At 38.3% G+C, this 27,450-nt stretch overlaps 1 protein-coding gene across 2 annotated transcripts in view; it reads left to right on the top strand.

Annotated features, from left to right (window-relative positions):
• Positions 1-27,450, top strand: part of VPS13A (vacuolar protein sorting 13 homolog A) — a 283,684-nt gene that overhangs the window by 172,479 nt on the left and 83,755 nt on the right. For both annotated transcript variants that reach the window (XM_054032764.1, XM_054032765.1), the window contains exons 45-52: positions 415-575; positions 7,005-7,108; positions 8,215-8,512; positions 10,745-11,140; positions 13,716-13,820; positions 13,917-14,063; positions 25,284-25,412; positions 27,099-27,232. In XM_054032764.1, coding sequence (XP_053888739.1) covers positions 415-575; positions 7,005-7,108; positions 8,215-8,512; positions 10,745-11,140; positions 13,716-13,820; positions 13,917-14,063; positions 25,284-25,412; positions 27,099-27,232 — 1,474 coding nt within the window. The remainder of the gene's footprint in view (positions 1-414; positions 576-7,004; positions 7,109-8,214; positions 8,513-10,744; positions 11,141-13,715; positions 13,821-13,916; positions 14,064-25,283; positions 25,413-27,098; positions 27,233-27,450) is intronic.

The raw sequence follows: 27,450 nt of genomic DNA, 5'->3' as shown, positions 1-27,450 counted from the left end.
TGTGAAACATTAATGAGTGAAGCTACGGCACCACAGCAATAAAACTTTTTTTAAAAAGATGCAAAACATAATGTCAGTTATCAATCTTTGCAAAACAATTTTTGATGATTTATAGTGGTAAAAGAAACATTAAAAATATTAGAGATTAACTCATCCTTTCTGGAAATAATTTTGTAGCATTAGCCAAACTACTATGCAACTTTACTTCTAAGAGAGTGACATTCAGATCAGAAATAGCATAATTCCATATTATATTTTGTAAACGGGTGAATATTCTTCGCTTCCAGATCGATTGTTACTGTAAAAATTCTTGAACACAGACTTTTTGTATGAATTGTTGTTTTTTCAGACGTATGTACATGCTGCTTTGATTGCTTCATTAATTTATAACTCTGTATTTTTTTCAACTTTGAGGTCCTCAAAAACACTCCACTGCTGACAAGATTCCGTTGACAAAAGTTGGTCGATGTCTTTATAGAGTAAGACATGAGGAGTCGGGTGTTGAAAGATCCATTGTTTGTCAAATTGATACGGTTGAAGGGAGTAAGATGATAACTATACGTTCTCCTGTACAGGTACTACAGTTTTCTTACAATACCATTTTAGAAGACTGTTAATATGGGTGACTTTATTATAATTTCACATCACCGATGTTTACAATCATGTTTTAAGAACAGTTATTGAGAGAACTGTTCTAGCACAGATTCTCTTACCAGTGCGGACTGGAATTGTTTTAGCACGGTTACAGATAATCACTAGAGAGATTTTACAGCACTTGCTTTATATAATACATTTCACAACAGAAAAAGCTCATTCACACTGACGAGGGAAACAGCTATATCATAGTTTCAACTATTGTGGGACAAGAACGTGAGGTTCTGTTCTCCTATCCCATGTATGAAGGTGAGTCTCTATTCTCTTTTCCCAAACAAGTTGTGGACTAGTCATGGAAGCCTATTCCATAGTTGGGAATGTTTTGCCTTAAGTCTTGGGATATTAAGGAATGATCTGAAAGAGCTTAAATATATTCTGCAGCCCAGCGTATCCCACAATTCTGGACAACTGGGACACTCCCCTCCACTGAGCAGCTCACGGAGGTGGATCAAAGTTTTGGTGCTGTGCCCTCTGCTCCTGCTTGCTGCTGCCAGTTCTTCTGCTCTGCAGCAACAGTCGGTTGGTGGTATGATTGCTCCTGCCCCCATTTGTTTGTTAGTTTAATTTTTACCCTGTTTTTGAGCAGTGGCAGGCAGTTATTTCTTTCTGGCTTCCTCTTTCTCCCTGGTTATTAACATTTTGGTGGTTTAACCCACCTTATCCTCTGCCGAAGCTTCTCCCTGTTGGCTTCTCTGTCCCCATACAGCCAGGGCAGAGCAGTCAAAAAGCACCAGGTTAAATCCAAGCAATGTTCCGTTTGTGAGATAGTCTTCCCAGGAATGACAGACAATGAGTTGTGCCTAGCCTGCCCCAGCCAGCAAACTTCAAAAGGGTCAACATATAGATGAATAAAATGAAGTTTCAGTTGGGGAATCTGGCCTGTATGGTGTCATCCCTTTCCTGGGGGTCTTCCTGATGTCAGTGGATTTAGCACATGCATACTTCTATATTCTCTTCAAACTGTGTCACTGCAGACTTCTGAGGTTTGCCTATGGCAGGAAACATCAGTATCAAACAGTCCTGTTCAGCCTGTCCTCAGCCCCCAGGTGTTTATAAAGATGGTGGTGGTGATAGTTGCCAGACTCTGGTCACAGGGAATGCGCCTGTATCCATTCCTGAACCACATCCCGATGAGAGATCCATCACAGTCAGCAGCACACAGAGCCATGTCTTGGACATTGATCTCCTACAGGTGCATGGCTTTATCAATGTAAAGAAAAGTTTCCTGACTCCATCCACCGGCATAATTCATCTTGGAGCAGAAATAGATGTGTTGATAGCAAAGATCTATCCATCACTAAAAACATTTCAGAAAAATCTTGGCTCTTATCTTGCTCTGAAGCTGCAGGAAGACTACCATACCACTGTGCCTTCAATTGTTAGATCTTCTGGTGTCATATATAGAGATGATTGCATCAGCACAATCACATATCAGAAGCCTTTGTGCTAAAGGTGTGGGACTGCTCCCTGGAATACATGAAGGATTAAGTACAGATTCCAACACAGGTACTCTACTCCCTACAATGGTGGTTGGACCATGACAGTGTCTGCAAAGTCATGCCCACCTGCCTTCGGGATGCTCTCTTTCTCACAACTGACTAGCACACTTGGAGACTCAAGCATTTCAGGGCCTCTGGAGCCTGGAGGAAAATGCTCACAGCATAATCTCTGTAGAGTTGAAAGAGTGGTCAAGCTGGCCCTGAGAAGGTTCCATTCTGGAATAGAGTGGAACTATGTCCTGGTTCAATCAGACAACACAACTGTGGTCACATATTTAAACAACCAAGGGGGAACAAGAAGTCCAGTGCTATATGCAGAAGCAATGGAAATAATGAAGGTGGGTGGAGCAGTTTCTTTTCCTCCAAGAGATTCCCCATAAAAGGGGATCTGAAACAAAAAGCTGATGGGCTCAGCAAACACAGGATCAGTAACTCCAAGTGGTGATTGAATCAGAAGGTTTTCAATCTTAATGTTCAGACTTTTTGTCTCCGTTCAACTGACCTCTTCACAAATTATACGAATGCAAAAAGGCCAAAATTCTTCTCCAGGAAGACAGACTCCAGATCCAAGGGGACAGATGCCTTATCACACAGTTGGTCACAGGACCTTTTCTATGTATTTCCACCATTTCCACTAGTGGGGAAAGTGATCCAAACAATAAAGTGAGAACAAGCATCCACATTGGCTGAGGATAGAGCTGAACCAGAGGCCTCCACTCCAGCTTCCATGGAGACTGGAAATTCTCTCAAAGTCCTTTTCTTCATCTGTATCTGCAATGGTTTCAGCTAACGGTTTTTCTTTTGAGAGAAAAGCACTAGAAGGTGTGGGCCAGTCCTCCAGAGTCTTTAAATTAAAATTAATGGAGATATCCCATCTCCTAGAACTGGAAGGGACCTTGAAAGGTCATCGAGTCCAGCCCCCTGCCTTCACTAGCAGGACCAAGTACTGATTTTGCCCCAGATCCCCAAGTGGCCCCCTCAAGGATTGAACTCACAACCCTGGGTTTAGCAGGCCAATGCTCAAACCACTGAGCTATCCCTCCCCCCATTTAGGCCCCCTTTAAGGCCTTTACTTTCATCTAGGCCAGTATTGATACTAAAAACAGAGATTAATAAGACTGGGACTTCCCAGCTTGGAAAAGAGATGATATAGGGAGCATATGATAGAGGTCTATAAAATCATGACTGGTGTGGAGAAAGTAAATAAGGAAGTGTTATTTACTCCTTCTCATAACACAGGAACTAGGGGTCACCAAATGAAATTAATAGGCAGCAGGTTTAAAACAAACAAAAGGAAGTATTTTTTCACATGACGCCCAGTCAACCTGTGGAACTCCTTGCCGGAGGATGTTGTGAAGGCCAAGACTATAACAGGATTCAAAAAAGAAATAGATAAATTAATGGAGGATAGATCCATCAATGCTATTAGCCAGGATGGGCAGGGATGGTATTCCTAGCCTCTGTTTGCCAGAAGCTGGTGCATCAGGAACCGGCAGTCCTTCTCCGTGGGGTACTGGGCGAATAGCTGATGGAATGTTTGGATAATGCACAGTCCACTTTTTCTTCTTTGACACACCTTTTCCAACTGGAGGCACCATGCAGAAGTAACAATTGCTGGTATGATCTGTTGGCTCTCTCCAAATCATTGGCACTGCAAAAGGCATAGATTTCCTTTTCCTGTTCAACCACTGGCGAAGATTTGTTGCACAAGTGTTGCAGTGTTATTGGGCATTACTCTCAAAATACACCTTTCTGCTTTGGGACAGACTTTCCATCTGCATAGAGTCCTGAAAAACTAGCATGAGTAATTAAAATCCCTCATGACTGGCGCGTGAAGCAGCCCTCAGTACATCTGACACAGCATCCAGAACAATAGTCACCACCATGTTGATGAGATCTTCCTGGTTGCAGGCATTGGAATTCCCATGGAGGTCCAAGTAAGCATTGAGGACTTCCCACTTGAGGGCAACAAGCTCTTCTGTTGAGGTATGGATGAAACACTCCATAATCCAAAGGACTCAGGAACATTCCTAAGATCTTTGGGTGTGTATATCCCAACCCCAAAAGAGGAAGCGTCCAACACAACCATTTTATAGACAGAGGCCACAAACTCAGTCCTATTCACAGCAATGGTCTTCAGAATGCCCGAAGAGGTCATTTCACCAGAGGTGATCTTCTGCCTCTTCCTAAGCTGCCCCACAGTGTCTCAGGCATCAGGTAAGAAATGGTTTTGACACACATCAAGACACTAGCTGGATCACCTTCAGATCCACTTTCCTCCAACCCCCTTTTTCCAACTGCTTTTCCTATTTCCAAGAAGCCTGGACTGCGGGTCCTCAAACTAATCAGCAAGGGATGTCCCATGTAGTTTTAAAATGTTCAAGCTCCTTTCCTGTCCCTCTTCAGGGACACTTCTCGTGAGACTGTTGAAGCAAGAAGTACGTTGCCCTCATTCAGGTGGGAATAGTAAGAGAAAGGTCTCCAGAGTTCAGGGATAGGTGATTTCATTCATATTGCTACTTCTTCCCAGAGAAGAAAGGGGATTGGAGACCTATCCTTGATCTTCATAGTAATCTCAACATCTTCATCTGTTGCTTCAAAATTCTGTAGAGTTCCCTTGTTTCTGCTACCTCCTCTTTGGAGCCAATGGACTGCTTTGTGGCTCTTGACATAAAAGACACCTATTTCTACATTTCATGGGACTCCCATCTCCTTCCTACAATGTGAGCAGTTATCAGAGAAAGCTAATGCTGAGCTGCTCAAATAGAAAATCTTTTCCATTTGGCTTTATATATCTGTCTGATATAAGATTTTCTGCTTTGGAGCAAGAAGTCTTGAACCACAGCCAAGCAGCTTTTCTGTAGTCAGCCAGCATCCAAGCTGTCAGATGCAATGTGCAGGGTCTGGATAGACATCCCCAAGCAAGTGTCAATCCTCCAAGGGATTAAATCAAACCGTTTTCCTATTGCTAACACCTTTGCTTCCTCAGAGCTGATTTCAACTGAGTGTTCAGTAATAGAGGAGGAAGACTTCAGTGTCCAAGCTGGTAAGCCCACGTCCATCCTTGTCTTCTACAGATAACTCTGTAGTCTCCCTATTGTCTTCAGTCTTGAAACAGGTAGACTTTGCTACCATGTCGCCCAGAAGACTTTTCTGGATCTTGATCCTTCTCTGAAGTATTTGCATTGTGTCTCTACCTGCAAATACCAGAGGTGGTTCAGCTATTTCCACTAATCTCTGGGATTTAGCGATGCCCTTCTGCCTTCTGAAGCAGAATCTTGGCTTCCAGAGCTGTAAATATATTGGCAGTTTAGGGCTTCTACTTTGTCCATTGCAATCATAGTTGTAAAGCTGACATTGAGACGGCAGTAAGCAAAATCATTTCACTTATTTTTTTTATCCCTTGGGGACCAGATTTCCAGAGCTGTGTCCCTTGAATGATACCATCTGCTGAACTCATTTTTCCTTACTGCTTGCTCGTCCCTAGTGTCTTCAGACTGTGGGATAGGTTGTTATGCAGTAAAAAAAGCTAAGGTGCCACCAGTATTTCCACATTTGTAAGAGAAACCCAGCACAGATGTTTCACACTGGAGGGGAGGTTATTCATAAAAAAGAATAATCAGATAAATACTTGATTGATACTTCATATATCAGAATTTTCTACAAGAGGATGCAGAGTCTGTCTGCTTAGTCTAATCTCAGATACATGGGTTCATTGTGTAACTTCTACAGTTGATGATTTTATGAAATATATCAAATGAAGGCCTGCCAAAACAGATCAGAATCAATATCTGATAGAAAAGTGAATATTTTCACATTTCCTTGTAGAAAATTTAGTTTTTTTAATTTCATGCTTTTAATATTATTGGCTTAATAATCCAATTTGTATACACCTCTACATATTTCAGGGTACCAAAATAGTATCAGACATCTCTCCCAAGAGAGACGACATTAAGTACACTAAAAAAGATTTTTTTAAAAACAAATTAAACTGATTTAGCAATATTCATTACCTGTTTGTTGCCAAGTCTGAATCACACTAAGACATAAAAAAAAGTGTGTGTACATGAGCAACATGAATCATACGCAGTTTTGATTATAATAAATGTGATGGCTGAAGAACTTTTTTTTTTTTAAACAGTTGCTATAATTTTGTAATACTTTCTTCTGTAAGTTTCTTGACCTGCAGACACTTAACTTCAAGTTTTGAAACGTGTGTTGTGGGAGGTATTGATCATTGTAGCAGTGGAGATATGGGTGCATGTTTTGCATCTGTTGTTCGGCATGGTATGATGTTGCTTTTTTGTGTTAGTGTGTCCTGGTCTGTGCAGAGCTTGCTTCTGATGATGAGCTTGAAGCGGTTTGGGGATTGTTTGAAGGCCAGAAGAGGTAGTTCAAGAAATATTTCTTTCAGGATGGTGTCCCCATTAAGTATGGGTTGTAGTTGTTTGCTGATACCCCATGTGGGTTCCAGTGTGAGGTGGTAGGTGACAACTTAGGGATGTGCGGATGGAGGGGGTTTTATATCTGTATTGAAGCAGGTTCTCTTGAGGTATTTGGGTTGCCCGTTCCATGATGTGAGCTACTTCTCTGGTGGAGTGTCCTTGTTTGGTGAAATCAGTCCTGAGTGTATTAAGATATATATCCTGGACTTTCTGCTCGGAGCATATTATGTAGTATCTGAGGGCTTGATTGTAGATAACAGATTCCTTCGTGTGTTTGGGGTGATTACTGGAAATCTACAGGATTGTTTATAAGGAATTTCTCATTCTGCACTTTACCATAATTGAAATATTTTAGATCTTTAAGGCTTTTATTAATGTAATTTATGCAGACTTTTATTTTTCACAGATAAGGAATCATTTTTCAATTCCACTGAGTCTTTTTGAAGATGGAACATGTCTAGGAACTGCTTCACCAATAAACGAATTTAACATACCACTGACCTCTTACAGGTGACCATTAACATTCTTCTTTTAATATAGACTATATTGTATAAGTAATGATGGCTAATCTAGTAAATACAAAGACAAGTTATACATATTTTTTGATTGAAAATTAACCAAGTTTTCAAGAATTGTTCTTTTCATTATTGAAAGGTTAGAACTGTTGATGATATAGAAGCAGCCATACCATGTCATGCTAAGATTTTCTCAGTGCCTCAAAGTTAAATAGGATAAATATTTGGCAGGGAGACTTTGAGCTGCTCCAAGTTTGGGATTTTTAAAGGAGTTTAGAGTAGTGAGCATCTGATTCCCATTGACTCCTTTGAAAATTCCAGCCCAAGCGCTGCAGGAAGATATTATGGTCATCCAATAAAGAGCAGTCTCTACACTTTATTGAATGATTAGGGGTGCTAAGATTGAAATTCCTTCTGCCCCTCCCATTGTCACCTTTGGAAAACATTTTTTGCTACATTTTATTGTAAATACTGTAGTTAAATTATATTTCTGATTATATTATTTTTTCAAAATTATTTAGTGGTGTTAGTAACATCAGATTCATTGCACAGGTAGTTCCGTCAAGTCTGACTGTAGGAGCATCCTACTAATAGGTTTAATCAGCTGGACACATGTTTACTCTAATACAGTGGCTGAATCTAGGAAGCAAATTAGATTAAATTGGTGCCGTACTTAAAAAAGCAAGATATCTGTCATTATCCCTCATATTTTCTGCTTTATGTGCCTCAGAGAAGGGCAGTATCTGAGATTAGCTTGACACACCACAACAGAAAAATACAGGAATCTTGTCTCCTACTCTTCCTAATACACAGAGAGGTTTCAAGGCCCCTTATGTGTCTCCAATAGTCACTGCTTTCCAGTGAGTTCTGTAATGGGGTACGCCACTCAAAGAACCCTTTGGTTAGAAGCATTTTTTTTTGCTTCCTCTTTTAATAGCTTTGTTTTGTTTTAATTTTATATTGAGAAACAGTTGTTTAAAACCAACAAATTAGGTAAATATCTAATATTTGAATTTTGTTATTAAAATTTCTATTTTTAAAAGTTTGTTACTGAGAGATTAGAAAGCTATCAGAAACGTTTAAAAATGTTTTCATCTGCAGATCACTCCTTTGTTTGCAACCAGTAACTGATGAAAATGGAATTGGTGGAGAATATGAAATGTGTGAAGGAATTAGCTTTGATGAAATTATGAAAAATTTTGGCAACTTAATACAGAGGAAATGCCAATCTGTGAAATCAACTAATCATTCACTTATCATTAATGTTGTGCCAGTAAAAGATACCTTGACATCTTCAGTATGTGCAGATGATCGATGGGATTTACCATATGTTATTCATTTATGGCCCTCTGTCCTTCTCCGCAATCTTCTTCCTTATCCAATTACTTATTCTCTAGAGGTAATCTTTACAATTATTATTTTTATATTGTTCCTGTATATGCTGTGTAATTTGGTTGAAAGTAAACATTCTTTTACGGGCAGACCTAAATAAGCACAGAAATGTTTCTGCCTCATTATTAGTTAAACACAACTATAGATGTTATAGCAGTGATGTTTGGTCTATTGGAGGAGAAACAGATACCATAGTATGAAAGATGCTATCCTGAATTATAAATACATCAAATATATGAAATGCAGGCAAAGAGAAACTTCAACACTTCCACTATAGGCAAGTTTAGTACAGTACATATTAACTTTGCCATACACGACTCCATTTTTGATTGTCAAGTAGAGCTGGATCCTAGTAACTCTCTGCACCATAAATATGCAAGATCCTTTTTCATGTGGACTGTGACTGCCTCAAGAAACAGTGGCATCAATAGGAGTATGTCCTAGTACATTACCAAGAGAAGGGCAATGGAAATTTAGAAGGCAGACACCAAAAATAAACATCCGTTTTGATGTAAGTGCTCTTTATATTCAGCAAACGGACATACAAATAATAAACAAGTCCTGTTCTGAGCTGAGTTGTCAAAACTCAAGTGACTCTCTCAAGTAGAGACTATTACTTCTAATACAAATAAGAGCAACAGATAGACTGTTTTCCACATTTGTCATTAAATAAAACAAATTCCAGAAACAGATGCAGTTAAAAAAATTAATTTTCGCCTACCTCAGGCTGATAACAGGTGCTTCAGTTGAACTCTGCAATGATTTTAGATTCCCTATAGATAATGGGTACAATATTTTAACATTGATTTAGGAGCCTAAATTGCATTGAAAATCATTGTATCAATGGGTACTTTATTCACCCTTTTTCATCTTTGTTTAAAAAAAGTGGGGTGGTTACAGATTGGTTATTGACAGGCATTGTTTACATAACGATGACTTTAAAAATGAAGAGGTTTGCCCCCTCCTCAGAAAAACAATCTTTTGACTCAGAAGTGCTTCTTAATTAGACTAATGTGAAATTTTCCTTTTTGGGGTAAGGCGTGGAATGTGCTATATATGGCTTTTCAATACCAGGTGCACTTGGTAATTAAACAGATAAATTATAGCTTCCAGTGTGGATTCTAATCTTCTTTCAGATTTGAGATGCATGTCGTGGTGGTGAGTAATGTACTGTTTTTAGTTCCAGATGATTTTGGCCATGCTAGAACCCTTGAAGACAGAAGTTGGTTGGTAGTAAGGGGCAATTTTATGTCATCACCAAAGGATTTTATCAGTTGTGTTCAAGTATCTATTGCAGGGGTCGGCAACGTTTGGCACGCGACTTGCCAGGGTAAGCACCCTGGCGGGCTGGGCCAGTTTTATTTACCTGCTGACACGGCAGGTTCGGCCAATCGCGGCCCCTACTGGCCGCGGTTTGTCGTCCCGGGCCAATGGGGGCGGCGAGAAGTGGCGCGGGCGAGCGATGTGCTGGCCGGGACTTCCTGCCACCCCCATTGGCCCAGGACGGCAAACCACTGCCAGTGGGGGCCGCAATCGGCCGAACCTGCCGCGTCAGCAGGTAAATAAACTGGCCCGGCCCGCCAGGGCGCTTACCCTGGCGAGCCGCATGCTGAACGTTGCCGACCCCTGATCTACTGTATGTCTAGAGTTGCTTGATGTATATATGAGATCAATCATTGATGATGATTTTTTAATTTCATATCAAATGTATGGGGTTTTCATATGAATATAAATAAAAGTTAATCCAAAATGAAGAAAATTCACTACCATGAAAAAATGTGTAATTGAGTGATGACTACTAGAGATTTTTTTCCAGTGAATTCAGTAGAAGTTGCTAAATCTCAAAATACTTTTGCATTGTTTAAATAAGTTTTTCATAATCATTAATTTATTAAATTATCATTTATTACTTTTGAGTGACTAAAATGTGCTAAGGATTTCATAAACAAGAGAAATTCCCTGCCAAAAAAAAATTATATAATCAAGTCAAAGAAAAACAATATGGAGAGAATCGAGGGAAGAAAGGACAGAGAGGGTACAGTAATAAGATTAAAGAATTGTTTATGGGACAAAACTTAGTAATTAAGTGATACATGTACATGCTTTTTAATATTTTGCCTATTCTGTACATCTAAAATAAACTTTTTTAAAAGGTACATAAAAATGGCACAAATTAAACCAAGATGATGTTACAACTGTGTATCTTGTCCCATGTGAATGTGTACATTTTTTTTTTAAGGGAAATTATAACAAATGGGACACTCTAGAGGATGGATGTTCAACTCAGATTCATAATGCAGTATTGGATCAAACCAAGCTGGAATTGCAGTTACTTAATTATCTTGATCAAAATTGGAAAAGCGAGTACCATATAAGAACTAATCAGCAAGAAATTGGCTTCATCACATTCTCTTGTATCACTGAAGTGGATAAGACTGAACTAGATATTGCTGTTCATGTGACCTATACAACTGGACAAATGATCATAGCAATTCACAGTCCGTATTGGATGGTAAACAAAACTGGCCGAATGCTGCAATACAAAGCTGATGGCATTCACCGCAAGCATCCTCCTGACTACAAAAAGCCACTTCTTTTTTCTTTCCAGCCTAAAAATTTCTTCCAAAATAACAAGGTACTGTAAGTGAATTTTATTAATAAACTGACAGCTAAGTGAAATTAGTTGTCATCCTTCATTTACTAATTGAAAGTTTTTCAGAACTTTGAAAACTAATGACAGATGTAAATGTAGCAATAAAGTTTATTGTATTTACTAGATAGCATGAAATTAGTAAATTTGTGCACCAATACAGCATTTTATGAGATTTCTTAAGGAGATGAGAAATTTACCTATTTTTGGCTTGTAAGTGAAGCTGTAAAATAGGAACTGAAAAATCCTTTAAGGTGTGATGTATTACAATGGTCACCATTTAAAAAAAAAAAAAAAAAAAAGGCATGTTCACCAACAGTTGCCATCATGGTACAGGAGATACCGCAGGTATTTCTGTATTCTTGGAATAGGACATAGCAGCCAGATCCCACTTTGAGCACTTGCAATTGCCACTGACAATGAAAAACGAAGAGATCAGTACTTCATATGATTTGTCCCTAACTTTGTCTCTCAGTTGTTAAATTAAGATAGCTACCATTGGTAAACGGTATTTATTACTTTAATAATGGGAGTGCCCAGATGCCCAAATCAGAAATAAGGAGTTCCATTGTGCTAGGTGCTATACAAACATACAGAAAGGCATGCTCTCTTCCCCAAACAGCTTTCAGTCTTAAGGCCCTCATCCTACAAGCTGATCTCTATGAGCACAATAATTTGCCCATGCGGATCTCCTTGGGGATCCAGGTCTAACTGAAGATAAGACATGCTGTACAAAGGTCTAGATTCTAAATGGTCCAGAATGGGTGAAAGATAACCAAAAAACAGCTCAGCCTGTATCAACTTGGTTGAAAAATAAGCAAAAGTTGGAGAGCAAGGGACTGGTACAGACTAAATATGTGCAAACTGAAAAACTGTGTTTAGGCTTCTAAGGCTACTAGTGAGGTCAAAGGTGGGTGTAACAAGGAATTAATGGATTCTAGAAATGGAAGGAAATGTGTTTTTATTGAATGGTGATAATGGGATGAGATTGACACAGCTTTTTTGGATGTTGTGTTTTTGGAGGGATTACTTGGCAATTTGCTTAAGCATGGAACCCACCATTAAACTTATTAGGCCTTTGTTATCCTGATCCTAAAATATGCCATAATTAGAACAGGCCAGAGGGAAAGAGAGAACCACATGGCATTACTACTTCCATCTGCCTCAACTAAATGCTCAGCAAAACCTTTGATGTTAATCTGTAGTTTTTGCCTTTGCCTCTCCTTATTTCTCCTTTTTTGACTTCCTCTTTTTCCTTCTGTCTGACTTAGTCAGCCAAGACAAATCTGTCTTTTTACAACACTGCTATGAGCCTGTGACCAAAAAGCAAGCTAAAAGTAACACTTTATACAGTCTGATTCTAGTAAAGGTTTACTGTCTTGGAGTGGCTATTAAGATAATGGTGTATGAATGTAATTTCCCAGGATCTGGGTTGAAAGCAAGGGAGTATGGGAGATAGAAGACGCATTGTCTGTTTTTACTATTTTTTTCTCCCTTTGTGCTTTTAGGGTTTCTTTTAAAGAAACAAGATAGGTCTAAACTACTACTCAAGACCATTTAAACTGACTTTTTCTTTTTCGCCAAAATAAAAGGACAGTTAACATCACGTTTAATACTAAGAACTATCAAACAGTTTAAAAGTATATAGTCAGAGGAAAGGGGAATATGGGAAATTGTTAAAATGAGTTTTACTTAACCTTTCAGACCCCAAATTAGGACATACCCCTACTCAGGGCAAAGCTTAAGCAAATGCTTAAAGTAAGGCTGCATAATGATGTTGCTTAAAAGGTTAATATATTTTTAGTAGTGGTTGTTACAATGAGAGTAAGCTGGTGATAAGTTCACATAAAACTGCAATTTACTGTTTAATGTTGTAATAGTTAAGTAAGAATGTGAAATCACCTTGTTGAGACAGGTTTCAGAGTAGCAGCCGTGTTAGTCTGTATCCGCAAAAAGAACAGGAGTACTTGTGGCACCTTAGAGACTAACAAATTTATTTGAGCATAAGCTTTCGTGGGCTACAGCCCACTTCTTCAGATGCATAGAATGGAACAGATATTGAGGAGAGCTATATACACATGCAGAGAGCATGAAAAGGTGGGAGTTGTCTTACCAACTCTGAGAGGCCAATTAAGTAAGAGGAAAAAAAACTTTTGAAGTGATAATCAAGATAGCCCAGTACAGACAGTTTGATAAGAAGTGTGAGAATACTTAGTATTCCCACCTTTTCATGCTCTCTGCATGTGTATATATCTCTCCTCAATATATGTTCCATTCTATGCATCTGAAGAAGTGGGCTGTAGCCCACGAAAGCTTATGCTCAAATAAATTTGTTCGTCTCTAAGGTGCCACAAGTACTCCTGTTCTTGTTGAGACAACCACCTTTTTAATACAATAGATAGCACAAGACTGTGTGTGTGTCTGTGTTTATAAGAAATGATGGTAGAAAGAAGATGAGGATAACAAAGGATCAGAAGACATGGTTGTTTGTCGATTTGGCTATTTTAAATGTTTTCCATTAGTTTTCATACTCTAACAAAAATGAATTTTCTTTTTACAGGTGCAGCTTATGGTGACTGACAGTGAACTGTCTGATCAGTTTTCTCTTGATACTGTTGGTAGTCATGGTTCTGTTAAATGTAAGAGTCACAAAAAGGAGTACCATGTGAGTATAATATGTGTCTATCAAACTTCTATATGTTAGGAAATATAAAAAATTATGTGAGACTAACAAATTTTAAACAATTTCCTTCATTCACAGGTTGGTGTCACCATAGATAACAGCAGTTTTAACATTACAAGAATCGTAACTTTCACCCCCTTTTTTATGGTCGCAAACCGAAGCAAATATACTTTAGAAGTAGCTGAAGAAGGCAAGGAAAAATGGATTCCTATCACTTTTCAGCAGGTAGATTTTTAAAAATCAAACCCTAAATATTTGAATTGTACACAATTTGAGTTTCTCGAGAAATTTTCAGTTTTCATTTCTCACACAAAGATTGTCTTAATATTTTATATGCAATACTGTTTGGTTATCCAAAAATATGAGGGGCTGATTCTGGTACCCTTACTTCCACTGAAGAGTATCAGTGCAAGATTGGTAGGAGGTTTAAGGCACTTCCTACTCGCATCACAGGTAGCAGCACTTGAGGAGAAGCAGGCTCCACAGAATTGCCACATTCTTTTCCTGTCCCCCACAGAGGTGGGTGGGGAGTAGGTGCAGCTTTTTTTCTGTTCCTCCCATAGTATGTGGTGGTATAGTTGTGCTGACATGTTGGACAGTGTGCAGTTTACTCTCTTTGCAAAGCAGTAGAAGAACTGGGGTCACGTTTTCTTATGGATTGCTCTAGGACCAACATAACAATGTATTGCCCCTAGCACATGGCAGATCATATAGTGATAATGTAGCCTCTGTGAGTAGTCCTACTAATTTCAAAGGATTGCTTGCAGAGTAAGATTTTACTTAAATAAGAGTATCAGAATCTGGCTATAAATTAATTGAAACCATATCTTACTGTTCTACTTTTAATAGTCGCTATTGTTAAATGTAGAGTTTATACTTAATGATTATGGAAGAAAAAATACAATTGACTATAAAATTGTTAAATCACCATTCCTCATAAACAACATAGGAAATGCCACACTGGATCAAGCTGGAGGTCCATCTTTTTAAGTAACCTTTCCCTGGCAGTGGCCAGAACCAGATGCCTCAAAGGAAGTTGATCAAAAGGGGGGAAAAAATCCTGACTTCCATCAATTAAAGATTGGCTTTTGCCTTGAAGTCTGAGGGTGTATTTCCATTCTAAGTTTTTAAAAATCCTGTCTAATGTAACAGTTCGTTTTTCTTATTATCCGTACAAATGTCCTTTTAGGAATACTAAGCTCTTCCATTAGTGACATCTAGTGACAATAAGTTACATAGGGTAATTATACATGGAAGAAATTGGGTTTGTTTAGTCTGGAAAAGAGAAGACTAAGAGGGGACATAACAGTTTTCAGGTATGTAAAAGGTTGTTACAAGGAGGAGGAAGAAAAATTGTTTTTCTTAACCTCCGAGGATAGGACAAGAAGTAATGGGCTTAAATTGCAGCAAGGGAGGTTTAGGTTGGACATTAGGAAGAACTTCCTAACTGTCAGGGTGGTTAAGCACTGGAATAAATTGCCTAGCAAGGTTGTGGAATCTCCATTATTGGAGATTTTTAACAGCCAGTTAGACACACACTTGTGAGGGATGGTCTAGGTAATACTTAGTCCTGCCATGAGTGCAGGGGACTGGACTAGATGACCTCTCGAGGTCCCTTCCAGTTCTATGGTTGTGTAAAAGAGATTTTCGATTAATTTTAAATTTGCTGCCTTTCATTTCATTGAATGTCCCCTTGTTGTTGTCATGAGAGAATAAATAGGTTTATTTATCTTTTTGTGTTTCTTCATAATTCGTTATTCTGTATATTATTATTTTGTATACATGTGTAATATATCCTCTTTTATTCACATCTCCCTAAACTCAACAGTCTGTCTTTTCAAATCAGGGGTTCTCAAACTGGGGGTCATGACGGGGGGGGGGAGGTTGCGAGCTGTTAGCCTCCACTCCCAAACCCAGCTTCACCTCCAGCACTTATAATAGTGTTAAATATTTTAAGAGTGTTTTTAATTGATAAGGGGGGATCGCATTCAGAAGCTAGCTCTGTTGAAAACAGTCACCAGTACAAAAGTTTCAAGGCTTTTATCATTTTCACCATGTCTGTTTCTTTTTGAGAAAAAGAAACTAGAACTGAACACAGTGTGCCAAGTGTAAAGGCATACCATTGATTTATTTAAATGATATAAATGATCTGGAGAAAGGGGTAAGCAGGGAGGTGGCAAAGTTTGCAGATGATACTAAACTGCTCAAGATTGTTAAGACGGAAGCAGACTGTAAAGAACTTCAAAAAGATCTCACAAAACTAAGTGATCGGGCAACAAAATGGCAAATGAAATTTAATGTGGATAAATGTAAAGTAATGCACATTGGAAAAAACCCCAACTATAAATACAATATGATGAGGGCTAATTTAGCTACAACAAATCAGGAAAGAGATCGTGGACAGTTCTCTGAAGACATCCATGCAGTGTGCAGCGGCAGTCAAAAAAGCAAACAGGATGTTAGGAATCATTAAAAAAGGGATAGAGAATAAGACGGAGAATATCTTATTGCCCTTATACAAATCTATGGTACGCCCACATCTTGAATACTGTGTACCGATGTGGTCTCCTCATCTCAAAAAAGATGTACTGGCATTATAAAGGGTTCAGAGAAGGGCAATTAAAATGATTAGGGGTTTGAAATGGGTCCCATATGAGGAGAGATTAAAGAGGCTAGGACTTGTCAGCTTGGAAAAGAGGAGACTAAAGGGGGATATAATAGAGGTATATAAAATCATGAGTGGTGTGAAGAAAGTGAATAAGGAAAAGTTATTTACTTGTTCCCATAATATAAGAACTAGGGGCCACCAAATGAAATTAACGGGCAGCAGGTTTAAAACAAATACAAGGAAGTTCTTCACACCGTGCACAGTCAACCTGTGGAACTCCTTGCCTAAGGAGGTTGTGAAGGCTAGGACTATAACAGGGTTTAAAGGAGAACTAGATAAATTCATGGAGGTTAAGTCCATTAATGGCTATTAGCCAGGATGGGTAAGGAATGGTGTCCCTAGCCTCTGTTTGTCAGAGGATGGAGATGGATGGCAGGAGAGAGATCACTTGATCATTGCCTGTTAGGTTCACTCCCTCTCTGGCACTTGATATTGGCCTCTGTCAGTAGACAATATACTGGGGTAGATTGATCTTTGGTCTGACCCAGTATGGCTGTTCTTATGTTATGTTCTTAATGACACTGTAATATTTTGTGTTCATTTTACATCCCATTCCTTGTGAACGATAATGTTTTGTTTGCTTTTTTTATTGCTACTGCTGAACATTAAGAGATTTTTTTTGAGTTAATAATGCCTACATCTCTTTCCTGAGTAGTTACAGTTACTTTCATCTGCCATTGTTCTAGCCATTCACCCAACTTTCTCAAGTCTTTCTGAAGTTCCTCAAAGTCTCTAGTTTTGATTAAGCTAAATGATTTTGTATATCTGAAAATTTTGCCACCTCATTGATCATCCCTTGTAACAGAACATTAATAAATATATTTAATGACGCCAATCCTAGGGAACCTTTGAGCACTCTATTGTTAATCTTTTTGCCATATTGAAAATTGACTATTTATCCTGACTCCGTGTTTTCTCTTAGCCATTTTCTGATGCATGATTATACTTATCTATTCTTGCCCAATGTCTGCCTTGTTGCCAATTTGAGGGACCATGTCAAAGACTCTTTCCAAGTCCAGATAAAGTGTGCCAACTGGCTCTCCTTCTTAGGCTATTTTGTTGACATGCCACAAAATGCTAAAAGATTACAGAAGTACGATTTTCCTTTACTTGATGCTATTACTGGCTTGGCCACATCATATTGTGCTCACCCAGGTGTTTTATAATTGTATTTTTATCAAGAATCACAGAAAAACAGGGCTGGAATGGACTGTGAGTAGTCATCTAGTCAGTCGTGAGGCAGAACCAAGTATACCTAGATCCTCCCTTGACAGGTGTTTGTCCAACCTGTTCTTAAAAACTTCTAGTGATAGGGATAGGGATTCCACAATCTCCCTTGGTAACCTATTCCATTGCTTAACTCTCCCTATAGTTTGAAAGTTTTTCCTAGTATCTAACCTACCTCTTCCTTGCTGTAAATTAAGCTGATTATTCAGGGCACGTGGACAACAATTGATCACCTTTTAATATATTTGAAGACGATTATCAGGTCCTCTCTGTCATCTTTTCTCAAAACTAAATATACCCAATTTTTTTAATCTTTCCTCATAAGTCATGTTATTTAAACCTTTTATCGTTTTTGTTGCTGTCCTTTGGACTCTCCCCAGTTGGTCCACATCTTTCTTAAAGTGTGGCACCCAAAACTGGGCACAATACTCCAACTGAAGCCTCACCAGTGCTGAGTAGAGTAGGATAATTATGTCCCATGTCTTACATACAGCACTCCTGTTAATACATCCCAAAATATTAGCCTTTTTCACTACTGCATCACATTGGTGTCTCGTATACAATTTGTGATTGACTCTATATCTCCTAGATCCTTTTCTGCAGTACTGTGTCTAACCAAAGTGTAGTACTTTGCACTTGTTTTTATTTAATTTCATCTGGTTGATTTCAGACCAATTCGCCAATTTATCAAGGTTATTTTGAATTCTAATTCTGTGCTCCAAAGTGCTTGCTACCCCTCCCAGCTTGGTGTCATCCACAAATATTATAAGCATATTCTCCACTCCATCATCCAAGTCACTAATGAAAATATTGAACAGTACTGGACTCACTGGTTTTCCAGATACTAAAGTGAGGCTTTCTAGATCTCAGGATCATTCCTAAGAACATTTTAAAAAATAGATACATTTGTTGCCCTCCCATTCTCCAGTATAGTAACAGATTTTTCACTGAATGTCTTCTGTATGTTCCCACTCCTGGGACACTCTGACTGGTGCAACTTGAACAAAAGCAGTGCCCACTGGAGCTTTCATGTACCCCTCCTGACCCTCCCTTCACTGTTTGTATTTGCATCATTCAGATTTGCATCTAAACATGGAACCCGATTATATCCTTTATCAGAAGGATAGATACTAGTCTACACAAGGATTAGGGACAGGATCTGTATCACCCATGATTTTACCCATCAGATCTAAATATAGGCTTTTGGCTTGATTGGCAAACTCCATCATGGGATCTATACACGGATCCAGGAAGGATTTCAGTCTTTGGATCTGAAAAGCATGGATCTGATTGTACAATGGAGAGAGAGAGAGAGAAACAGACAGTCCTATGGTTTTGCAGGATGCTTTATCAGACGAGGAAGAGCAAATAGAACAGCCGCAGGAGAGTTGAACCTGGACTCTGGAGACATAACGTCTCCAGAAGAAAGTGTTTGGGGTATCATTAGCTTCATCATTGTCAGAAGATGCTGTATTATACCATGAATTAGACAGAATGGCTAAAATGACAAAACATGTAATATTTTCAGTGTCCATAGAGAAAGATGGTACACCCTATATTTGATATATTAGTGGTGTCTGCAAGACAGAGGGTTACACTTCCTTTATTAGATGGACTTTGTGGTCTGCACCTTCATCAGTGCAGCTGATGTCTAAAAGGGTAGATTAATTATATCAGTTTTCCCAAGAAGACTTATTAATGTTTCACATCCATCCATCCATCCCCAAATTCATTGGTGGTGGAAGCTACAGTGAAGAGATTCATTCAACACCAGATGACAAGGAAGGGAAGAATATGCCAGGAAGAAGAAATTTCTCCTCTGCTATCATTGGCATAAGAGTAGCAAATTATCAGGCCATGGTGGCATGCTACCAGTACCATCTATGGGGAAATATATTAACCTATATAAAGAATCACCCAGATGACCAGAGAAGGTTGGCAAATTCAATGTGGTAGAAGGTCAGAATGCTGCTAAGCTTGATTTGAGGACAGCTTTTGAGTCTTTGGCTATTTCGGCGTGGTCTGTGGTTTTGGGCCTATCTTTGACACCATGCCTGGTTAAGATCTGTGAGTCTTCCTCCAGAAACAAGAATGAGATCTGAAGATCTCCTGTTTGAAGGGAATGATTTATTTAGTTAAAAACAGATGAGGTTTTAGGGGAAATGAAGAATATTAAATTTACAGCCAAATTCTCATGTGTTTTTTAAAAAAATAAGGAGCTCTACATGCCTTTATTTAGGTACTATAGACAGTACCCTCCATCTTCATCCTATTTTTATCAAAAGAGGAATTATCATCAATGGAATCCTCATCAGCAACAGCAATAGAAAGAGAAACCTTTTAAGCCCTGCAGTAAAGGGATATTATCGGTTACACCATCTTCTGGAACTCAACATCAGTCTTTTTTTACATGAGGACATAGGACCTGCAAAACAATTGTATCCAGTACCTGCCCTACCCCATTTAGAGACCAACTGTCCCAATTCTACCACCAGTGGCAGACTATAACATCAGACAGGAGAAATCTAGAAATTATTTTCAACAGATACTTTATCAAATTCAAAACCCTGCCTCCAACCCCTGTCTGTCATCCTTCTCCAGGGACCCATCATGTGAGAGCCTGCTGAGAGTTGAGGTTCTCTCCCTTCTAAAAAGCAGGAGCTATAGAGGAAATGCTGCATATAAGACAGAGGAAAGGGTTTTTTATTCAAGATACTTCCTTATTTTAAAACAGGGTGGGGGGTCTTTGTCCCATATTATATAAATGCATTTCATTGAAGATTTCGGTTCTGCGTGTTGTCTCTAGCCTTCGTAATTTGCTTCCTTTCTATTCAGAACTGGTTCATCACTCTCAATCTAAAGGATATGTATTTTCAGACTTCAATAGACCTTCTATCAGAAATACCTGCATTTTATTTAAGGAAGGACCACTTCCACTACAAGTTCCTTCCCTTTTGTCTTTCTGCTGTACCAAGTGTTTTCAAACAGTGTCCTTCCATAGTGGCTACATATCTGAGAAAGCAAGGGATTTTCATCTCTCCTTATCTAGACAATTGGCGAGTCACAGCATCGTCAAGAAAGTAGTTGTTATTGGATATAACACAGATTTGCTAATATAGATCCTTATACAGCACCTATTCAGTATATTTTAAAGTATTTGCTACATCTTCAAATGTCTAGTCTCTAGCTGTCTTTTGTTCAGGTCCATTTCTTCGTAGTTTCAATACACCTTGTTCCTATGGATAATAAATCTATATATGTTCATTATATGGTTAAAAGATTTCTAAAAGGACTTAATTTGTATCTACCAGTTAGAGATCCTGTATCATCTTAGGATCTAAATATAGTACTTGCGCATCTCATGCAACACCCTTTTGAACCTATGGGGGAATGTACATTTTTCCATTTATCCATTAAAACAGCTTCTATAATAGCTATTACTTCAGCAAGGAGAAAAAGTGAACTTCAAGAATTGATGGCTGAGCTACCATTTACTACCTTTCTTAAGGACAAACTATTGCTATGTCCCCACTCTAGGTTTTTACTTATGGTGATTTCTGAGTTTCATATAAATCAAGCAAGTAATTTACTGATTAATTTTTTTCTAAACTTCTTGGTCATGTAAGGAAGGCTAGACTGCACACTCTGGATGTTAAAAGAGCTTTAGTATACTATTTGGACAGAAATATCTATTTTGAGACAAATTCCCAACCTGTTCATCTCTTACACAGATGGCTCAAACTATCAGTATTCAAATTTTATCTAGATGGGTTAAGCGTTGTATACAAGAAGTGTATGTCAGCATTTGTTCTGCTCCAGAAAGGGGTTTTAGCACATTCTGCTAAAGTGAAAGTAGCCTTTATGACTTTTACTTAAAAACTTGTAGGAAGTTGCAGGATAGCTATGTGGAGCCCCATTCATACTTTTACTAAACACTATGTTCTAGACTTGGTGTCTAGCTGAGACGCAGGGTTTGGTGAAGCAATTTTCGAGTCCTTATTCAATTGCGACTCCATGACCCACCTTACAAGGATTAGTATACTCCTAAGCAATCTATCCCATGAGTAGGAATATGCAGAGGACACACAGAAAGGAAATGAAGGTTACTCACCTGAGTTCTCCAAGCTGGACTGCATATGCATATCCTCTCCATCCTTCCCCTCTTCCTTGGGGTCATACTTAACAAAGGACCTGGGGTCACAGGGGAAGGAACTGAGGCAGCCAGAACATAATGCCCCCCTTTGTGTCCTTGTCCTCCAACTATTCACAAACACTGAGAGGAGCGGCATGTGAGTGTTGCATGAGATGCCACACTAGTTAAGGTTCTGTTCAAGTTGCACTGGCGGAAGCATCCCAAGCGTGGGAGTATGCAGAATCCATGTGGAAGAATCCTAGTCACAGGTATGTAAGCTTCAATTTTAATGAAGAATGTCAAAATGTGTAGCAGCTCAGCCACTTCATTCTCAAGTTCCTCCAAATGTCTTGGATATTTACTACCTAGTCCTGAGCTCACTTGTTGCTCTCTAACTTATCTGTTTGTGCCAGCTCCTCCTTTTTTGACACCTTTGCTCTGACAGTGCCCCGTTTTCTTTGGCACAGCCTGGCCCAGTCCCCCTCTAGATGGTCACCAGTCTGTAAGTGGACCCAATCTCTGGACTCCACATGCTTCTAGTTCTGGGTTTCTAGAGTGCATTCACAGGCACAGACTTCTTGTCTGAACACATCTTTGGGATGTGGGACTCTGCAGTCCAGTTGCTCGAGTCCATTAAACCAGTGCCTCTGACTTCCTGAGCCCGCCGTTGCTTACACATGCTCCCAAAGTGTTTCCCACCTAGTTGTGGGCACTCCGGCTTCTAATTTTAACTCCTCCAGAGACAATGTGGCAGGCAAGCAAGGAACATAGGTTTAACAAAGGAATTTCTTAACCATAACTTTATTCTTAAAAAGCACGGGAGTTAAAGATACTTGTAAAATAACAAAAGTCCTGAGACATTCTCCCTCTCCACCACAGTCAGAACTCGCCCCTTTATTGATTCTGACGTTTTGTCAGCATTTCTTCTTAAATGTGGTGATGAATGGCCTCCCGTCTTACAGAAGTTACCCCCTCTTAAATAGTTTCTCTCCCTTTCATCGTGTGCTCAGGCTGAGAAGCTGCAGATCCACTAGCCATGCTCGTGCCCCTGGGTAGAAAATCCAGTGTCCTGCTGGGATTAGGCCAGCAGTTGAAACACAATCCAAGTTGATGGCTCCACATTGCTCTATGATGGGATGAATGAATTCAGTACATCACTATGGCAAGGTTAGACATGCCTTCAGAACATAGTAGAAAATGGAGTTCCTTGTATAAAATGAAGATTACAGTTTGACACAGTCATATCTCACACTGTCACATTTATTACCATGTAAAGATTTTTGGCATAAGCATGACCTCAGCATGCTCTATGGCTAAGACTAGTGCAAAAAAAAAAAAATTGCCTAGTTTTTCTCCATCTTCCTTATCCTTAATTGCCACCATTACTCCATTTTGCAATTTTCCTGCTTCTGATATATGAAACAACTGTCTATTAACTTCTTTGTTTTGAGCTATTTAATCTTCAGATTTCCTCTTAGCTTTCCTAATTTCCATTTTATAGTTTACCTTTCCATCTTCACATTTTACCTTTCATAGTTTTTCTTTCTGTTTGCTTCATGAGAATGAATTTCCATTGTCTGTTGCGTACCTTTTTCACTTGAATAACCTAGTCAGTCTTGCTATTTAACTAATTTTTTTTCTTGTCTTCCTGCTTCCTGGGGTCTGAGAATCTATGGGAGAGGGAACTTGATGGCCTGGTAAGTTAGTGAACTAGCCCTTCACTGTTGCAAATTTTGAGTTCAGATTGTTGTAAGGTCATACAAAATTGAGTATGCTAGTCTCATCCTAATACTACAGTTCATATTATTTTCCTTCGGAGAGGCACATTACTGAGATATCCAATGTTGCAGGTATGTATTTAAAGAGGAAGAGTTTTCTGGACAAACTTGTTTAATATCTGTCCAGACAATCCCTGGCTCTTGTTTAGTGTCTCCTTCCATAAGAACTAAACTCGCCGTAAATTTTAAAGGTATGCTTTTTAAAAGTCTAAATGTGCACGGGACTCGAGACCTCACTACTATTCCCAGTGACCTTCTGTAAGATCCCAGTCAAGTCATTATATCTTTCAGTGCCTCTCTTTCCCCTCTCCCTCTTTGCCTGTATTTTCTATTTGAAAATAAGCTCTTTGTCTCTTCTTATGTGATTGTAGACTCTAGTACAATGGGGCTATGATCTTGGTTGAGGCATTTATGTACTACTGAAATATAAATAATAATAATGAAGTCAACTTCAACAAATGACCAAAAAAATTTCAGTTGACTGTTTGACAGTGAAAGAAAGGAATTAATTACACTAGTAACAAAACGCTGTGCTTACTTAAGGAAAAGGCAAGTCTAATTTTAATTGGCCTTCTGAAATACAATATAAAATTGGAAAATGTTAAAAAAGACAGTGGGTGAGACATTGCTAATAAAGAGCAATATGCAGGGTTGGATTTAATTACACAGTCCTTCAACAGGAAAGGTAAGTATAAAAATTCACTAACATGCTGATACCTGACTTAATTTGCTTATTTAGAGATTTGAACATATAATAGGTTTTACCACTATACTAAAGTGAGATTTTTGTCATTGAATGTCATTGATGAAGCTGATAAATAATTCATAATTTTTGATAAAAAAGATATCGAAATTCTTAAATTAGAATATGTCTTTTGCATGCTGATAAGGCATAACCAGTCAGTCAGATGTCACACCTGTGCACCAGCTTTCACGAATATATAGCTGGGACATCCTCAGCAATGAGGAGAAAAAAATACCTGCTTCCATACATGTTAAATGGATTAAACAGGAAATTGGTGGTTAAAAGCCAGAGCTTTCTTAATATACTCTACATTTTAATTCTGTTTTCCATTACAGGTGCTGTTCTCTTTTTAAATGTATATGCATTGGCCTCCATTCCTTTTTTACCATTAGTTCCTCACCCCTCCTTCTTTCCACTCCCTTGCTCTAGCGTAAATGTTCTGGGTTCCTCTCAGTTTATCCTTTTTAGATTAGGTAACAGTTTAGAAAATCCTAACAGAGCTCCCTATTCATTTTATAGCAGTTAAGATGAAAGTGTTTTTAAAAATCAATATTTTTTATTGCTGCCGAGCACAGTAGGGGGTTGAGACTACAGCCTATATCATGTCAACCGATATTGTCTCATTGTTTCCTTATACTCCCCCATTGGTCTGTCCATATCCATCTGCTGTCTCTTGTCTAGTACTTGCATTGTAAACTCTTTGGGGCAGAGACTGCCTTTTGCCCTGTGCTTCTACAGCATCTAGCATGATGGGGTCTTGGCCCTTGACTGGGGCTCCTTGATGTTGTAATATAAATTATAGTAATAAGAAGAAAAGTGCCATTTGAGGGCTGCACAGCAGTTTTCCATTATGATTTCTGTTTATTTGAATATAAAATTTATTATTTTATTCTAGTGCATTCCCTTTTGGCCTGAAAATGATTCAAATAAATTGCTGATTAGAGTTGAAAACTCCAACATTCCCCCCAAGATGATCTGTTTTAATAAGCAAGAAAACTGTACATTGCTGTATTTGGACAATAAGGTAAGTGATTTTTTTTTAGTAATTCTAGAAGACAACATAAATCTATACTCTACCTCCTCCCATACGAAACTCTTCTCCCATTCCAAAAGCAATGGGGTATTCCATATATATATATATATATATATATATATATATATATATATATATATATATATATATATATATATATATAAAATCTTCATATATTCTATAAAAAAATGAACCTGTCAAAATTGAAATGCTGGCTATTTTGAATATTGACTGGGCTTTGTGCCTATTTCATTTGTATTAGTTTTACACTGGTAGAATTGTATTGACGTCAGTGGCGTTACTCCTGGTTTATACATGAAATCCTATTCAAATGAAATCAGAATCAGGCCTATTGTATTTGCTGCTAGCGTTTATTCCTTTAATTATCTCTCATGTTAAAGTTTTTATTTACTTACTGAAAACAGGTAGGTAATACTCTACATTTTATAAGTCTGCATTTTTGCAATTTACCAGTTGATTTTTGGCCCAGATGTGAGTGACTTTGTAATCTTGATGTCAGGTGAAGGTGGAGAAGAAGGATTGTAAGCTAGATACTCAGTTGATGTAAAAGGCATGGAACGCCATTTAAGTCAGTGGAGCAGTTCTCATATATCTGAGCTGAGAATCTAGACCACAGTGTACAGTACATTGTTAGGATCCTGTAAAATGAACTATAACTTTTACCACTTTGTTTACTGTATCTGAATGGAAAATTCATAGAACTTAGGGTTTGCTGCAGGACTGCTATCTGTGCTACAGTTAATGATTAAAAGTGGGTTTGATTCTCATTATTGAACATTTATTTGAAGAACTTTTTTCAAATACAGCTAAAATTTTTAAACTCAGTACAGTGTCTTTAGGAAACATGAATACAGTTAGAGATAAGTGAAAATAAAGGCCCATATGTTTCTAAATTAACTTCCAATATTAAAAGTGATCTTTTGGGGACAGGCTACATTTCAGTTTAGCACTGGCTTATGTTAATTGAAAATATATAAAATGTTAGAAGTAGCCAGTTTATAACAGCAGTTGTAGTCAGTTGCCCTATTTATAGATCTATCCATTGCTTTTTTATTTTGTATGTGGAGGGACATTGCTGATTGTTATGGTGGCTTTTTAAACTTTATGTATTTCTGAACTTCCTACAGTGCATGTTTTATTATCTTGAGGTTGCACAACATCGTCAAATGAAATTAAGCATCACAAGAGCTGTGTTCATAGGCTTAAGTATATATGTTTAATACCACTGGTTAGTTTGTCTGGTAAAGTTAATCTTATCTCTGCCTAAACAGATTGTTATAAGGTGGAGTTCTCCAGCTTTGTGGGAGAGAAGGTTAGGCACAGCCTTAACAAAAGCATATTGTTGAGGTCAGAATGTACAAACTCGTCAAACATGCCATGGAGTTTAAATGATCCAGGAAAGGATTGCTCTGCCAGCAAATAACTTAATTATTTGAGGGTGTAGAATGCCTGTGTAGTCTTGGAACACTAAATGCAGCCTCTCTTTCCTGACTTTCTATATATGGTCAGGAAAATATAATAAAAGTATATTAAAACAGATGTTTGTGGTTTAGCTTATGGGGTTAAACTTTTTTATATTGTAAAAAGTAAATGGTATTTTATACATTAAAAGGTTTATCACACCACAGATACTTACTCTTATTTCCTATCTGATAGCTTGGTGGCATTATAGTGGATGTTAACCTGACCGAACATTCTACAGTAATTACTTTATCAGATTACCATGATGGTGCAGCTCCATTCCTGTTAATTAACCATACCAAGGAAGAGATGATTGAGTATGGGCAGAGGTACGTATGCAATGTTGTTATAAAACTCTCCATAGCATGTAGGCGCAGACTGTATATATAAACTTGCATGTGTATATATGCTTACGGTGTGTGGGTTACAGGGTCACATACATGTGCGTGTGCACATATATAATTGTGTGTGTGTGTGTGTGTGAGAGAGAGAGCAAGAACGTGCAATTCGTACACTGTATGCATATATACACATGCAAGTTTTCTAT

The sequence above is a fragment of the Malaclemys terrapin genome, chromosome 6 (assembly GCF_027887155.1).
Source record: "Malaclemys terrapin pileata isolate rMalTer1 chromosome 6, rMalTer1.hap1, whole genome shotgun sequence".
NCBI classification, from domain to species: domain Eukaryota; kingdom Metazoa; phylum Chordata; order Testudines; family Emydidae; genus Malaclemys; species Malaclemys terrapin.
The sequence above is the reverse complement of the archived record's forward strand: the minus strand, read 5'-3'. Positions and strand labels throughout refer to the sequence as shown.